Raw genomic sequence first — 18,304 nt, 5'->3', positions numbered from 1 at the left:
ACATCGTATGTTGATAGAGAAGATATCCAAATGGATGGGGGACGCAGAAGTTATCTAGGGTCAACAAAGCGGCAGCAGGGCGTCTCCTGGCTGACATTCCCTATAATTTTTTATTAATCATTCCAATAACAGGGCATCTTAAGAGTCCTGTATTGTTATTTTTCGTCACTACTCCCCGAGTCGGGAGTGGGTAATTGCCGCGCGCCCCCTCCTTAACTTGTCCCACATTTCCGCTCAATTACATTTAATTTCATCTATTGACCTCCCTTGCATTTGGTATCCTTTTCCCAGGCTCCCTCTCTGGCCTGGAACCCTGATTCCCCGCCACCCGTGATCACCATGGTAGGCGCATAAAAGAACATCGAAAGTTGATAGAGCAGATATCAAATTAGATCGTGAACATCACGGGGACGTGCGACATGGTGGGGCAGTAAGTGTGCACACGCCTACACAAACTGACTGACAGGGGTCAGCCCCTGCAACTTCTGGGTCTCCAAATTGGGCACATGGCCTGAGCTTACCCTTTACACCTTGGAGGTGCTGGCCTGCCCTGCAGCCAGTGTATTGTCTGAACGTGTGCTTAGCACGACTGGAGGGGGTTATCACAGGTTATATTTCCCAATGTTTTGGGGTGTACCCTGATTTAAAAAAATAAAAATAAACGTAAAACCAAAAAGCAGTGTAGGATACCTCCTCCTCTGCCGCTTCCACATACACCGCCACATCCACAGCCTCCTCAACCTCCTACTCCATACGGACCTCGTCCTCCTAGATCAAGATTTTTTTTTTTTACGTATTTTATGTTATTTCAAGTCATTTCCCTATCCACTTTTGTTTGCAGAGCACTTGCCATGCTCTTAACCACATTTTGATGCCATTTGCAGCCCTCTAGCCCTTTCCATGACATTTTTACAGCCATTTTAGTGCTCAAAAGTTCGGGTCCCCATTGACTTCAATGGGGTTCGGGGTCAAGTTCAGGTCAAGTTCGGGTCCCGAACCCGTCGAACCCGAACATCCAGGTGTCCGCTCAACTCTAATCGAGACCCATTCAACTTGAATGGGTCTGTGATCCATCTGCACTGCAAAAAAATTTTTTTGCGGTGTGGAGGCATGGACAGAAACACCACGGAAGCACTCCGTAGTGCTTCAGTGGGGTTCCGATCCATGCTTCTGTTCCACATCTCTGTGATTCACTTGAATGGTTCCGCATCCGTGCGGATTGCACACGGGCCGGTGCCCATGTATTGCGGACCCGCCGTATGCGGGCCGCAATACGGCCACGGGCACACAACGTTAGTGTGCAAGAGGCCTGAACAAGATGTGCTAGTTCGCCTAATTAGTAAATATGTGTTTTCCAATGAATTAACAAACTTCGTTTGTAGTGACGTTTAAAAAGGGCCGCTGTATGCGCGCCTCCAATGTTGATCCGTCTCCTCCGGCCAAGTGACATCACACGCACGTTCCGAGGTCACGTTGGGCGGAACATCAAATAAGCGAGAGAGATGGGTAACGCATAACCCTCTGAGTAACCAGGATACTAAGGCGTCCCGGAAACCAGACTGATGATTCGCGTCCATAGCAACAGCACCAGCATTTGAGGCGATGTAAAACAGAAGCATATTTGACAGGTCCTTCTTGTCAGAAGGTTATTTGATCAGTTATTTCCACCAGTCATTGTGAGCCAAAACTAGGTGCGGGTCAAAAACACATAACAGGAGCAGATCTTTCCATTATACCTTATATTTGAGCAGGCTTCACTACTGGTTTTGGTTCACAATAACTGATGGAAATAACTTACCAAAGTGAGAACTCAGCTTTAGGGCTCATGCACGCGACCGTGTGCTGGCCGTTCCGTGCATTAGGAACCGCAATCTGTGGTCCCCAATGCACGGCAACATCCATGCGGCGGCCGCAGACAGATCTGTGATCTGTGAATGGTTGGTGATCTGTCCACACCACACCAGTGCATGCTCTACTTTTTTGCGTTGCGGAGGAACGGACAGAAACCCACGGAAGCACTCCGTAGTGCTTCAGTGGGCTTCTGTTCTGTGCCTCCGTTCCGCATCTCCCGGATTGCGGACCCATTGAAGTGAATGGGTCCGTGATGCGGGATGCACCCGGCCGATGCCCGTGTATTGCAGACCCGCCATTTGCGGGCCGCAATACGGCCAAGGGCAGCACACAGTCGTGTGCATGAGCCCTTACCAACATTGCAGTTGGTTAATTTAAGCATGTGAGCATTGCCTCAGGAACATCCAAACCCAACCAAAAATACCCAATTATGAGTGGCCCTGATGACATGATGTGTCACGGTGTACTCCCTCAGGCTGTTGCTCCCTGGGGATTGTGCAGTGAAATGGTGGTTTAAGGAATCAGGTCAGAAGTAAAAGTATAAAAGTCTCTCTTTAGCAGTAGTTGTATAGAGAGCAGTTTCTCTTCCCAGATAATGAGGTATAGTGGCTGGGAAAGTAGCTGAGAATGACACCTCTGGTGCTGTCTTGCTGATGTCTCTATCCTGAACTTACAGCTGGCTAACTGTCTAACAGCTGTAAGCTGGCACATGTGGCTATAGGTATCCACTGAGTAATGCATGTTTTTATGAGTTGGTCTGGCCTGGATGTGATCTAAGTGATGGGTGCCTGAGCCATAGCCCCTCACCTGCAGCATGGTCTGTATAGCTGTGGTTGATGGTAACTTTGCTGACTATAAACGCTATAGTTTTGCAGATATCTGTAGTTTTTGGATCCTTCAGTCTCTCTGGAGTAGTGGTCTCACAGATGAGCTGGATCTAAAGCTGGTCCCTAAATTACTTGGAGTAGGAGCTCTAGCATTTGCCTCCTTTATGGCGATACTTGATTGTTACTGGATTTTGTTTACACAGTTGAGGGAATTTAAAATGCCCTGGATACCGGTTTTCTGTAGTCAAAAAGTCACAATGTTTGTACATGGCAAAGAAAAGCCTGAGGAATAAGGGTCCATTCACACGTCCGTGTGTGTTTTGCGGATCCACGGATCCGCAAAACATGGACATCGCCGTCACTCAATAGAAAATGCCTATTTGCGGACAAGAATAGGACATGTTCAATTTTTATCGGGAACGGATTTGCGGGTCCGCAATTCCGTTCCACATTTTTCGGACGTGTGAATGGACCCTAATCCCATACTGACCATCCGTAAACTGAGCATCATCATTCAATGCCAAACAACAGCTGAAAAAGTAAATCACATTTTATAGCACATAAATACAAAAATGTAAATATATCATCCCTCAATAATTACCATGTAAGGTTTTATATTGAATATGGGGTACAGTTTGATCACACTGTAAATAGGAAAGAGGAGCGCTACAGAGGGACTTTTATTCATCGAAAGCAGGTCTGTCCTTTTCAAGGACTGCCCTATACAGAAAACTTTTCAACGAATATTTTCCTTCAGTCAGTTTCTGTCACATTTATTCATGTCATGCAATGGCAGCGACAGCAGAAAATAGCCCATATACAACGTTTTGGTCTCTAGCAATTGCTAATGCGTCATCACCTTAAGATGTTATGTCCATTAGCATTACTTGAAAGGCTACAGACACCTTTGACATAGAAAATGTTTATAGATATGTTAGTGGTTGCTTTGAGTATGTTTCAGACTTTTCTTAAGTCCCTCCCAGTGATAAATGCTGGATCTGTGTGTCCAGGATGCTGCTGACTTTCCCCTTCATACTACCATGTGTGTGCTTTCCAATCAGCAGCTTGTCGGAGCTGCTCTGCTAGGATGCTTTCCGTTCTCTCCACACATCTACCTGTACAACCTCCCACAGTTAACCCTAACACTAAAAGAAGGGAGAAGGAGAGCCATATGCAGCAAAATGGCAGGACATTTTTAATGAAGGCTGTTTAGAAAATGTTACATTTATAGCCACATTCATAGCTGCATTTTATAATCTATCACTTTTATGTACTTCTGCCACAAATAGAGGAGATGTGATACAACAATGTGGATAAAGTTGTAAACCTATGACCTATGTGAGATTTTCTCTCTCCAGGTTCTAGTCTCCAGAGGAAGTATTGAGCCAACTTTCTTGGAGGTAGCAGGTGTCTAATTTAATTGGCACAGAAAATAACTATTCATGATGGGGACAAGGAGACCGATAAACCGTGTACCCTTGGGAAATGGAAGGTACTATGACTCCCATGGAAGTAGTAATGGGAATACAAGTGACAGTGAAGACAGTAATGGTTCAGTCTATTCTCCTCGGGCAGACAGCCGAAGCTACCTGCTCAATATGAGGCCCGAGAACAGGTGAGAAAATGGTGACATACTGAAACTACATATATTAGAGTTGTAGAACTTTTCATTATATGATGAATGATTAAAGGGCTTTTTCAAAACTGTAATCTTGGTGGCATATCCTTAGAATATGGCACCACTGATGATCAGCTGATTCGGGGGCTTGTGATGATACAGCGAACAAAGTACCCCCGTCATTATTTCCCCTGGCACTGTGTCATACATATGGTTGTAGCTGTATCTGGTACTGTGACTCAGCTCCATTCACTGGAATGGATAGCCCATCAATATTACAGTATTAAAAATCATTTAAAGGGGTTGTTCTACCAAAAGAAGTTATTCCTTTTCCTGAAATTTCTGATCTGTCCAAACGGAATTCAACCACTGGGACCCCCAACCAGGAATGGATTAAGTGCATGATAGGCCCCGGACTGTCTACCCAACTCGGGCCCCTCCCTCCATTTTAGTTTAAAACAAAATCCGTATGACGAGGCTCCGGTGCTTCGTGAGTGCTACAGTCTCTTCCTAGGCCATATGACATCACATTCATCGGTCACGTGGCCTAGGTGCAGATCAGTCCCATCCGAGTGATTGGAGCTGAGCTGCGATACCAAGCACAGTGCTATCAAATGGATAGCGCTTTGCATGGTAAGGAGCAAAGAGGCTGCGGTACTCACTGGGACATCACAGTCTCCTCCAACAGCTGATGTCATGCATTCCTATGTAACACCCCACATAACACAGTGAATTATTGTGTTATGTGGGGTGTTACATAGGACTGCAAGTACCATCTACAACAATATCTGCACACAGAAAGTTATCACTGTTATCTGGGCTGTTACATAGGACTGCAGGTGACATCTACAAATAAAAAATTTTGTTGCCAAATTTTAAATACATATGATTAAAATAAAAAAGACTTGGAGGAGAAGATGAGATGCAGGTCACGGTAGTGAGCCCGCTCTACATATAGCAGAATACAGCACCACATACCTGTTACATCCAGTGGCATCTACTGTCATGTAGACCTTCTCTTTCCTCTTCTCCTCCGTTTGACCCAGACTGCCATGACAAATTCTTTCAGCCGCATCTCGTCTCTGCAGAGTTTGTTACACAGACACATTAGAGTTCTCATAATTGGGGTCATTTATCAAACTGGTGTAAAGTAGAACTGGCTTAGTTGCCCATAGCAACCAATCAGATTCCTCCTTTCATTTTCCAAAGGAGCTGTCAGAAATGAAAGGTGGTTTCTGATTGGTTGCTATGGACTACTAAGACAGTTCTACTTTACACCAGTTTGATAAATTATCCCAAAGGTCCCTATAGTGTCTACAGTAGTTATAATGTGCCCTAGAGTACCCCCCAGTAATAATAACACCCTATATTGTGCCCCAGGTAATAATGTCTGTATAGTGTCCCCAAAAAATAATGTTTGCTAATAAGTCCCTGTAATAGAAATGCCCCTACAGTGCCTCCCCAATAGCAATGCCCCCACACTGCCCCCATGCAGTAATTTCCCCCACACTGCCCCATATAGTAATTTCCCCCACACTGCCCCATATAGTAATTTCCCCCACACTGCCCCCATATAGTAATTTCCCCCACACTGCCCCATATAGTAATTTTCCCCACACAGTAATTCCCCCACACTGCCCCATATAGTAATTTTCCCCACACAGTAATTCCCCCACACTGCCCCATATAGTAATTTCCCCCACACTGCCCTCATATAGTAATTTGCCCCACACTGCCCCATATAGTAATTTCCTCCTCACTGCCCCTATAGTAATTTCTCCCATAATGCCCCATATAGTAATTTCCCCCACACTGCCGCATGAAGTAGTTTACCCCCACACTGCCCCCTATGAAGTAATTTGCCCCTATGAAGAATTTGCCCCCCCACACTGCTCCCATGAAGTAATTTGCCCCCACACTGCCCCTCCATTAAACAATTTGCCCCAGTGTAATAATCTGCCCCCACACTGCCCCCCATCTAATAATTTTCCCCCACAGTAATAAAATCTTCTCTGCCTCCCAAAGTTGGCACACACACCAAAAAAACAACTGAAAGCTAATACCTGTGTCCAGGATGGTGAGGCAAATGCGCATACTTCACTGTCCTGCGTCCCGGCAGAGGCGCACGATGATGTCGTCATACACGCCTGCGCCAGGATTTTACTATCACATAGGCCTACTAGGCCTGAAGCCTATGGCGGTGATCGTCGGCGGGGCAGGGAACTATGAGCTCCCGTGCCCTGCAGCAGTATGTGGGCGTTCAAGTCGGCGTTGGGCCCCCCAGCGATGCTGGGTCCGGGGCTGTCGACCTGAACGCCCCTAATATAATCCGCCATTGCCCCCATCGATAACAACAATGAATCACCAATGTACCACATTAAACAGAGTTGCTCAGCTGTCTCCAGCTTTCCCATAGCGTTAAATGGAGCAACAGCACACGTGTGACCGCCGATCTATTTACTCCTAGGACAACGGCATCTCATTCTTGTTATCGGTGGGGGTGTGGGAACCTCACTGATCAGATACTTATCACCTATCCAAAGGATAGAGGATAACTTCTTCTTCGGGTTAGAAAACCTCTTTAAGTTTTACTAGCATAAAAAAACAGCTGATAAACATGATGCATGTTTGTGACTCCTTTCCTTTCAGCATTTGTGGGGCTGAATACTATGTTAAGTCATAACGACTTGGTTGTTCAAGATATTTTTTTTTACTTTTTCTGGGGGTCTGTCACAATTCAAAAAAAATGTTAAACTCACCTGCCAGCCCCCCTCCAACCCAGTGGACCTCTTCCCCAGACTGCAGCCAGTAATGTATTATTTGCACAGCAGAGGTGACATTCTATATACCACTGGTGCTAATCACTGGCTTCAGCAGTATACAGCACAGCATAGCTCAGGCCAGTGATTGGCTGCAGCAGTGATTAGGACACCACTACCAAACCAATACATCACTAGCTGCAGCTCAGGGGAGGAGCGGTGGCGCTGGATCAGAGCAGGCTAGGAAGGTCAAAGGGTATCTGTCTGCAGAGTTGTACCTATGAAATTGGCTGACCTATTCCATGTGCACTTGGCCTCTGATTGCATCTGTGTTGTACCCATGTTTATATATGCCCTATTCACTTTGATTGACAGGACCAGGCAGTGAAAACATAATCATGCCTGGCCCTATCATTTAAAATGCAGAGGGAGTGGCAGTTGCAGAGAGAGAGAGCAGAGCCTCTAGGTGTAATGGCAACGCCCCCATTGCTCCTAGAGGCTCATTTGCATATACAGGTCATTCTCAAAAAATTAGCATATTGTGATAAAGTTCATTATTTTCTGTAATGTACTGATAAACATTAGACTTTCATATATTTTAGATTCATTACACACCAACTGAAGTAGTTCAAGCCTTTTATTGTTTTAATATTGATGATTTTGGCATACAGCTCATGAAAACCCAAATTTCCTATCTCAAAAAATTTGCATATTTCATCCGACCAATAAAAGAAAAGTGTTTTTAATACAAAAAAAGTCAACCTTCAAATAATTATGTTCAGTTATGCACTCAATACTTGGTCGGGAATCCTTTTGCAGAAATGACTGCTTCAATGCGGCGTGGCATGGAGGCAATCAGCCTGTGGCACTGCTGAGGTGTTATGGAGGCCCAGGATGCTTCGATAGCGGCCTTAAGCTCATCCAGAGTGTTGGGTCTTGCGTCTCTCAACTTTCTCTTCCCAATATCCCACAGATTCTCTATGGGGTTCAGGTCAGGAGAGTTGGCAGGCCAATTGAGCACAGTAATACCATGGTCAGTAAACCATTTACCAGTGGTTTTGGCACTGTGAGCAGGTGCCAGGTCGTGCTGAAAAAAGAAATCTTCATCTCCATAAAGCTTTTCAGCAGATGGAAGCATGAAGTGCTCCAAAATCTCCTGATAGCTAGCTGCATTGACCCTGCCCTTGATAAAACACAGTGGACCAACACCAGCAGCTGACATGGCACCCCAGACCATCACTGACTGTGGGTACTTGACACTGGACTTCAGGCATTTTGGCATTTCCCTCTCCCCAGTCTTCCTCCAGACTCTGGCACCTTGATTTCCGAATGACATGCAACAGTCCAGTGCTGCTTCTCTGTAGCCCAGGTCAGGCGCTTCTGCCGCTGTTTCTGGTTCAAAAGTGGCTTGACCTGGGGAATGCGGCACCTGTAGCCCATTTCCTGCACACGCCTGTACACGGTGGCTCTGGATGTTTCTACTCCAGACTCAGTCCACTGCTTCCGCAGGTCCCCCAAGGTCTGGAATCGGTCCTTCTCCACAATCTTCCTCAGGGTCCGGTCACCTCTTCTCGTTGTGCAGCGTTTTCTGCCACGCTTTTTCCTTCCCACAGACTTCCCACTGAGGTGCCTTAATACAGCACTCTGGGAACAGCCTATTCGTTCAGAAATTTCTTTCTGTGTCTTACCCTCTTGCTAGAGGGTGTCAATGATGGCCTTCTGGACAGCAGTCAGGTCGGCAGTCTTACCCATGATTGCGGTTTTGAGTAATGAACCAGGCTGGGAGTTTTTAAAAGCCTCAGGAATCTTTTGCAGGTGTTTAGAGTTAATTAGTTGATTCAGATGATTAGGTTAATAGCTCGTTTAGAGAACCTTTTCATGATATGCTAATTTTTTGAAATAGGAATTTGGGTTTTCATGAGCTGTATGCCAAAATCATCAATATTAAAACAATAAAAGGCTTGAACTACTTCAGTTGGTGTGTAATGAATCTAAAATATATGAAAGTCTAATGTTTATCAGTACATTACAGAAAATAATGAACTTTATCACAATATGCTAATTTTTTGAGAAGGACCTGTATTAAAACATTATTTTTCTCATCAATGCGGGCACATATGAACATAGGACCAACACAGATGACTTTAGCTTTTAAGCGCACATGCCACAGGTCAGCCAGTTTCATAGGTACAAACCTGCTGACAAATGCCCTTTAAGTGTCAGATTATTCTTTTGATAGGACCCAGCAGTTTCCAAAAATAAGAAAATACCCTGGAAAACCTAATTAAAGGAATTAATAAAGGGTGGGTTCACACTAGCGTTATGGAGTCTGTTATGGCTTTCCGTTATAATAGGGAACATAACGGAATCTATAAGATGGAAGGGCGGATCTGTTTTGCTGCCCATAGACTTGCATTATGAAAGGCATTCCGTTTGCTCTCCGTCCTAATGGAAGTCTATGGGAATCAAAACGAATTCGTCTGGTTCCCATTATGCAAGATGGAAAACAAAGTTCTGTCGACAGGACTTTGTTTTCCGTCTTGCATAACGGGACCCAGACGGATCCGTTATGTTTTCCTATAGACTTCTATTAGGACGGAGCAAAATGGAATGCCTCTTAAAGGCTTCCGTTTTGCATTCCATCCTATGGATTCCGTTATGTTCCGTTATAACCCTGTTAGAACGGAAGGCCATAACAGACTCAATAACACTAGTGTGAACCCACCCTAAGTCATAGTCCCATTAAATGTATAATTGATATACTTAAAGGGGTATTCCCATCTTGGATATGCCCCTAATATTTGATAAGTGCGGGTCCCAGAACAGAGCCTGCAAAGCGCCGGATAGAACATAGCACATGCGTGACCGCCCTCCATTCATTTCTGTAGGGCTGCCGAAAATAGCAGAGCGCCAAGTGAATGGGAAGTGCATTGCACAAGTACGGCCACTGCTGCAATTACTTCTGTGGTGCTCACAGAAATAGCGAAGCCAGAGGTGACCCGCAGCCATCAGACATTTGGGGCACATCCAGCAATATGCCCCCAATGTCCAAGATGGGCTAACCCCTTTAAGTTCATAACTGAAATTGAGAACTATTGATAAGCCATCCTGTTGTAAACGGAAAAAAATCCCCAAAAATTGAAGGATGCACAAAAAGTTTCACACTCGCGTTTTGGCTTTCCGTTTGTGATATCCGTTCAGGGCTCTCACAAGCGGTCCAAAACGGATCAGTTTGCATTCTTCTAATGAATTCTGAATGGAAAATGATCCGCTCAGAATGCATCAGTTTGCATCAGTTCAGTCTCCATTCCGCTATGGCACAATAGAAAACGAATACGTCCTCCATTCACTTTCAATGGTGTTCAAGACAGATCCGTTTACTGGGGGCACAGCTGGACATATTACTGGGGGCACATAACTGGGCATATTACTGGGGGCACATAGCTGGGCATATTACTGGGGGCACAGCTGGACATATTACTGGGGGCACATAACTGAGCATATTACTGGGGGCACAAAGCTGGGCATATTACTGGGTGCACAGCTGGACATATTACTGGGTGCACAGCTGGACATATTACTGGGGGCACATAACTGGGCATATTACTAGGGGAACATAGCTGGGCATATTACGGGGGGGCACAGCTGGACATATTACTGGGGGCACAGATGGACATATTACTGGGGGCACAGGTGGACATATTACTGGGGGCACAGCTGGACATATTACTGGGGGCACAGCTGGACATATTACTGGGGGCACAGCTGGGCATAAAACTGGGAACACAGCTGGGCATAAAACTGGGAACACAGCTGGGCATATAACTGGGCATATTACTGGGGACAGAGCTGGGTATATTACTGGGGGCACATAACAGTGCATATAACTGTGGGAACAGCTGGGCATAATTCCATGAGGGGGCACAATGTGGGCATAAATACTGTTTAGTGGCATGAAGGGGGAATAATTACTATATGGGGGAATTAAGAGGACTGGTTGGGATTAGATGCATAGTTATGTTTTGGGCGGAATTAGAGCTAGTGCAGAAAAAAATTGCTGCGGCGCGCTTTGAGTGCTGCACGATGTGCCCCGTTTTGTTCATTTAGAAAGTCGGGAGGTATGGATTACTGTCACATGGAAACAACTGCTCCTGGTCTACACGATAGAGGATATGCCTGTGCAGCAGATGGACTGTTAATGTGCTTGTTGTGAAATATTTACTTGTCCCCATAAATACCGGGACATACATAGGGATAAAAAAACATATGCATGTGTTATACAGATCTCATAACTTTCTAATGGTTGATCAGTACTAATCTCACTAGTTGTAGTTTATTCCAAGCTCATACAACATCTAGCACAAGAGAAGCTAACCAATAGACAACAGCTATAAAATTATAACATTGCATAACATGGATCATCTTGTTACAATGGAACTCGTCAACCCTGGCATATATTAGGCAACCAGTGAACAGCCAATCCTTAAAGTGAAGGCAGTTGTCCCATGAAAAATATTCCTCATTTTTCAAAGCAGACCCTGCATCTGAATAGTTTTATAGTTCCACCTAACTACAAGAGTTAGCACAGCAACTTAGATATTCAATAAAATGTATCTGTACAGCACCACCTGCTGTTTGTTCTTTTCCTTATTTCCTTGTCCTCCTCACTGAGGTGGACACACATGCTCAGTTTTATACTTTGGCTTCGACCAGCCCTACCTTCTTTTAGAAGCTGTGATAGTTATAGCTTATAGGTAGAGCTGCAGCAGAAAGGATACACCTTCTGAGAAAGGACATACACCCTGAGCTGTATAAATACTGTAAATCTAGCTGAGCAACTGAAGCAATGAATGAGGATACCTCTGGATCCATGTGAGGTACAGGGCCAGTTGTAACTTTGTTAGAAAGAGATTGTGATGTACTAGAGGACATTTTAAAGCTTACATTAATCATGGGATAACCCCTTTTATATGATTGAAGCAAGAAAAATGAGCAAGCCTAAAGATCTGAGTGACTTTGACAAGGGTCAAATTGTAATGGCTAGGCGACTGGTCAGAGGATTTCCAAAACAGCAGGTCTTGTAGGGTATTCACAGTATGCAGTTGGGAGTGCCTACTAAAAGTGGTCCAAAGAAGGACAAGTGGTGGACCGAAGGGGATCATAGGTCCGCCCTTCTGGTCTGATGTCATGAAAGAGCCACTGTAGCACAAATTGCTGAAAAAATTAATGATGGCTACAATGGAAAGACACTGGAGCATAGTGCATTGCTACTTGCTATGATTGGGCCCATGTAGCTGGAAACCAAGAGTGAGTCTGAGTGCCTGTGATGGTCCCTGTCCACCTTTGAAAATGCCTACAGAGGGAACATTAGCATTGGAACCATGAAGCAATAGAAGAAGGTGGCCTGGTTTAATGAATCACATCACTTTTACATCATGTAGATGGCTGGGTGCGTGTGTGTTTTTACCTGGGGAGAAGATCTCATCAGGATGCTATATGGGAAGATGACAAGTCAGCAGAGACAGTATAATGTTCAGGGCAATGGTTTTCTGGGAAACTTTGGTTCCTGACATTCATGTGGATTCATTTGGCATGTTCCACCTACCTAAACATTGTTACAGACCAAGTATATCCCTTAATGGCAATGGTGTTCATTTAATGGCGGTGGGATCTTTCAGCAGGATAAGGTGCCCCGTCACATTGTAAAAATTGCTCAGAAATGGTTGGGGGAATGACTTCAAGGTGTTGACTCGGCCTCTAAGTTCCCTAAATCTCAATTTCATTCCTGCATCTATGTGATGTGCTGGAAAAACAAGTCCAATCCATGGAGGTGCACTATGCAACTTACAGGACTTAATGGATCTGCTTGCTAATGTCTTGGTTGCAGGTACCACTGGACAACTTTAAGAGTTCCTGTGAAGCTCATGCCTCGATGGGTCAGAACTGTGTTGGCAGCAGGAGAGGTGACCTACACAATATTAGGCTTTAATGTTATGGCTGATGCTGATTGATATATATATCTTGTATGTTTTTCAAGACTATCCTTCATCGTCTACTGGGATATTTCAGTCTCATTATATCACAGTGGTCTTCTTCATAAGCTATTGAACACATGCTTACTGCAAAGTTAACAGTGTCTTTGGTTACTTGAGGTGAAAGATTTAGAAATAGCAAATGTTCTGTCAGGTCTGGCAGCAAAAAGGGAAGGGAACAAACTTGTATCAGAGCCAAGCAAAAGGGCTAGGTTACATTGCAAATTCAGCCAAGCTCTGGGGAGACTCTCCATGTTTCATTTTCATTGCTATATGTCCCTCATCCTAGGTTAGCAGCTCCCCTTACCTCTTGCAAGTTCTCATCTTGAGACCTCAGTGATCTTTAATATAAATCATAGTGATGAAGTTATTCTACCTCTGTCGCTATTAGATTGCTATGTAAAAGCTCACTGTCAGTCTGTCAAGAGAGACTGGATGATTTTGCATGTACTATTTTTTTTCAGTAGAACATGTAAGTACATGAAAGTTGTAAGTTTTCTTAAAATGGAAAAAGAACCATCTAATATAACAGTAAATGTTATAAAAGGAGGAGGGGGGTGCAGCTGCAGATTTTATCTCTCCCTCTTCGTGTCTGTGAGACTGCATGCACTGAGAGGCAGGGTAGATATCTGATTGGCTGATCACACCACTATGAGGATGCCATGAACAACTGTCCCACTTAGCAAGTATGGAGTGAAATGAACATTTTTAAAAGAGGGATAAAAAATGTATCAAAAAATACAGGTTCGGGTAGATTCTCCATCGACTTGCGCACTTTTAAAAATAGTCTATATATAGTTACCATCCAGTTTTTTCTTTTTGTAAGGCAAAATCCATTTTTCCAGCTGCATCCAGAAGTACAAATGAATAGATTCAGTGCAACAACTATTACAACTATCCATGTACTAAGCTGACAATTCACCACTTTTTTATAGCTTTTTGTGATACAGGTGATTTCTGACAGGTCCCCCCAGTATTAATGGATGAACTCCAGTGTCAGACTTGGTTTCGTTTAACCTACCAGAGGAAAATACTGGTATTCTCCAGGCCCAACACCCTAGTGGAGGTCAAATAATTTTTTCTCCTGGACCTTTGGTTCCTACTATGGTATATTTGAGCCTGGAGGATCCTCTGGTACTCTGGTGAGCTAGTCCGACCCTGGTGAAGAAGAAATCCCAGGAGCAGGATACCTTATAATCACCTTAATGTAGGAGAACCCTTTTAACAAACTATGGGAATCCCTTTTTTACCCCTGTTTATCCATCTGAAGAAGACGAAGACATGTTTCGCAAACCTCTCTGCTCATGTGCTGCTTTGCTCTTTCCCCTACAATACTGCATATAAACTGATATAATTTTATATGTTACCATGTTTAAAATGTACATTCTATCATTTGTGCTTGAGAACCAGCAGTTGTCTAATTTACTAAATTGCCATCATCATATCATTGTTATTCATCCACTAATGCTTCTCTGCTTAAATGTCTCCTAAATGAGCCGGTTTTCATTTGCTGCAGCCGATCCAGTGTCAGTCGGTATTCTCATTACACACCTGCAAGGTAATGCTCTTGCGCAATGTTTTGCATGTTTTATATATTTATTATATACATAGATCAACATTCATAACTTCTATTAGTTTATATTAAATGAACACTGAATGTTTTAGGCTGTATTCACACGTCCGCAATGTGTTTTGCGGATACACGGAGACACGGATCCGCAAAACACGGAAAGCGGCAATGTGTTTTGCGGACCGCACATTGCCAACATAATAGAATATGCCTGTTCTTGTCCGCAATTGCGGACAAGAATAGGACATGTTCTATTTTTTTTGCGGAAACGGAAGCACGGATGCGGAAGTGCGGATCCGCAAATGTGGATGCGGACAGCACATTCCGTCCCCATAGAGAATGAATGGGTCCGCACCCTTTCCGCAAAATTGCGGAAAGGATGCGGACCCATTTTGCGGACGTGTGAATGGAGCCTTAGAGCATGTCTATAATTTGAGATCCTGAGCAACAATGTTAGCTTATATTCACACTAGTGTCTTGCTGCCATATTTAAAGAAGACCTGTTACCTCTCCTGACGTCTTTTTTTTAAAATAAATACTCACATCTATATATATATATATATATATATATATATATATATATAAAAAGAGGGACGTATATACAGTCCTGATCAAAAGTTGAAGACCACTTGAAAAATGGCAAAAAATCATATTTAGCATGGCTGGATCTTAACAAGGTTCCAAGTAGAGCTTCAACATGCAACAAGAAGAAATGGGAGTGAGACAAAACATTTTTGAGCCATTCAATTTAATGAAAACAACAAATAAACTGAAACAGGCTATTTTATAGCTGATCAAAAGTTTAGGACCACACCTCCAAAAAAAAGCTAAACCCCCCCCCAAAACATAAATCCAACTTCCAAACATGAACTCAGTAATAAGTAGCTCCGCCGTTATTGTTTATCACTTCAAAAATTCGTTTCGGCATGCTTGATGCAAGCGTTTCCATGTGGTGAGTGGGAACATTTCTCCAAGTGGTGAAGACGGCCGCAGGAAGGCCATCTACTGTCTGGAACTGTTGTCCATTTTTGTAAACTTCCCTTGCCATCCATCCCCAAAGGTTCTCAATTGGATTTAGATCAGGAGAACACGCAGGATGGGCCAAAAGAGTGATGTTATTCTCCTGGAAGAAGTCCCTTGTCCTGCGGGCATTGTGTACTGTAGCGTTGTCCTGTTGAAAAACCCAGTCGTTACCACACAGACGAGGGCCCTCAGTCATGAGGAATGCTCTCTGCAACATCTGGACATAGCCAGCGGCAGTTTGACGCCCCTGCACTTCCTGAAGCTCCATTGTTCCACTGAAAGAAAAAGCACCCCAGACCATTATGGCGCCCCCTCCACTGTGACGCGTAGAAAACATCTCAGGTGGGATCTGCTTGTCATGCCAGTAACATTGGAAACCATCAGGACCATCAAGGTTACATTTTTTCTCATCAGAGAATAAAACTTTCTTCCACCTTTGAATGTCCCATGTTTGGTGCTCTCTTGCAAAGTCCAAAAGAGCAGTTCTGTGGCGTTCAAGAAGACGAGGTCTTTGAAGACATTTTTTGTTTTTGAAGCCCTTCAGTCTCAGATGCCGTCTGATGGTTATGGGGCTGCAGTCAGCACCAGTAAGGGCCTTAATTTGGGTCGAGGATCGTCCAGTGTCTTGACGGACAGCCAATTGGATCCTCCGGCTCAGTGCTGATGAATTTTTTTGGGGTCTTCCAGTTGACTTTTTTGTTCCATAACCCTCAGGATCATTTAAGAATTTAAGAAATTCCAAATGACTGTCTTACTGCTTCCCCCCTCAGCAGCGATGGCGCACTGTGAGAGACCCTGCTTATGCAGTTCAACAACCCGACCACGTTAAAAAAAGGAAGAGTTTTTTTGCCTTTGCCATCACAACGTGTGACTACCTGACAGAAAATGACAATGAATCCACATCTTTGCACAGATTTGGCCTTTTAAAGGCATGTGGTCCTAAAATTTTGATCAGCTGAAAAACAGCCTGTTTCAGTTTATTCATTGTTTTCATTAAATTGAATGCTCAAAAAATGTTTTGTCTCACTCCCATTTCTTCTTGTTGCATGTTGAAGCTCTACTTGGAACCTTGTTAAGATCCAGCCATGCTAAATATAATTTTTTTGCCAATTTTTAAGTGGTCTTAAACTTTTGATCAGGACTGTATGTGTATGTGTCTATGTATGTATGTATGTTCCGCGATCACTCAAAAATGCAACCATCGATTTCAACTAAACTTGGTAAACACTTCCATTGCTACCTTGAAATAAATCTTGTGGGGGTCATACGCTTCTACACAGCAGCTGCATGAAGTTTGTATGCTACACTACTGTTTATGCTACACACATATGGTTCTGTAACTCAAAAACTCATTGATCAATTTCTGCTAAACTTGGTACACATATCACTTACTATCTGGGAAAGAATACTGTGGAGGTAACATGCCTGTACACAGTAAGTTTCTGTCTGTCAGGACGTCTGTCTGTTCTTTATGCGCGACAAAACGACTGGACCGATCTTCACAACATTTGGAACACAGGTGTCCAGGAAGGTTTTAGATCGGGTCTCAGCTCTCTAGGCTGTACCGTTCCTGAGATATTCCGAAAAAATGACCTGTATTAGCCAATACAAGCCTGCAAGTCTTTCTCTTCATATCCCAACTGCCATACACACGGTCACATCTCCCTTATCAGCCAAAAGAAGCTTGCAGGCCCTTAGTCTCCACATACACACAGTTTTACTCCAGGTTTCCACAACAACCCAGACATTTTTCTTCACTGCTGTAGGTCAGCTTTAGGCTAGGGCTACACGACGACATGTGTCGCGCAAAAATAAGTCGCACAACACATAGGACACAACAACACTGCTACATTTGTCATCTTGGATGGATTTTTTGTGACTGTCGTGTCGCAGAATGTCACATGTCGCAGTGCGAAACCATAGCCTATCATTATAAAAATTGTTGAGACAAATGGGCCGGCACTGTGGAGGTCACTGTTAAAGAGGCGCTCACTTTGGATGTTACTGTTAAGGGGGAAGGCGGCTGTGGAGGTCACTATTAAAGGGGTGGACACTGTGGAGGTCACTGTTAAGAGGGCAGGGGCAACTGCTGTGGAGGTCACTGTTAAGGCAGCACGGTACTGTGAGGTCACTGTTAAGAGGCAGGCCCCTAAGGAGGTCAGTGTCAAGGGAGTAGGGTGCTGTAAAACTCACTGTTAAAGGGGTGGGCTGCTGTGAAGGTCAAAGTTAAGGAGATGGGCTGCTGTGGAGGTCCCATTTTAGGGTGGCGGGGCACTGTGGGGGGGTCAGTGTTAAGGGGTGGGGGACTGTGGAGTTCACTGTTAAAGGGGGTGGGGTGCTGTAGAGTTCATTGTTATGGGGGATACTGTCGATATCTTTTAAATACACACACAAACATTAAATGAAATAGATGAAATATGCCCGTGTAAAGCCGGGTCCTTCCGCTAGTTCCCTATAAAAATAACCATTCCGGAACATCTTTTCTTAGATATATATCTTATATGTACCTGAATCTGCCATGTTGAGGCAGACAGGCACATGTAAATATCTTCCTGCATTAGAATGTCTGACTGGGGCTACTGCCTAAATGTCTCAGTTCATATCAACCATTTCAGTCCATTGAT

At 44.0% G+C, this 18,304-nt stretch overlaps 1 protein-coding gene across 1 annotated transcript in view; it reads left to right on the top strand.

Annotated features, from left to right (window-relative positions):
* The window catches only part of LOC122927741 (alpha-protein kinase 3-like), a 139,416-nt gene that overhangs the window by 25,818 nt on the left and 95,294 nt on the right, over nt 1-18,304 (top strand). Inside the window, exon 2 of the mRNA XM_044279877.1 lies at nt 4,037-4,293. Coding sequence (XP_044135812.1) covers nt 4,121-4,293 — 173 coding nt within the window. The 5' untranslated portion in view covers nt 4,037-4,120. The remainder of the gene's footprint in view (nt 1-4,036; nt 4,294-18,304) is intronic.

The sequence above is a fragment of the Bufo gargarizans genome, chromosome 2 (assembly GCF_014858855.1).
Source record: "Bufo gargarizans isolate SCDJY-AF-19 chromosome 2, ASM1485885v1, whole genome shotgun sequence".
Classification (NCBI taxonomy): domain Eukaryota; kingdom Metazoa; phylum Chordata; class Amphibia; order Anura; family Bufonidae; genus Bufo; species Bufo gargarizans.
This window is presented reverse-complemented; position numbering and strand designations above follow the sequence as displayed.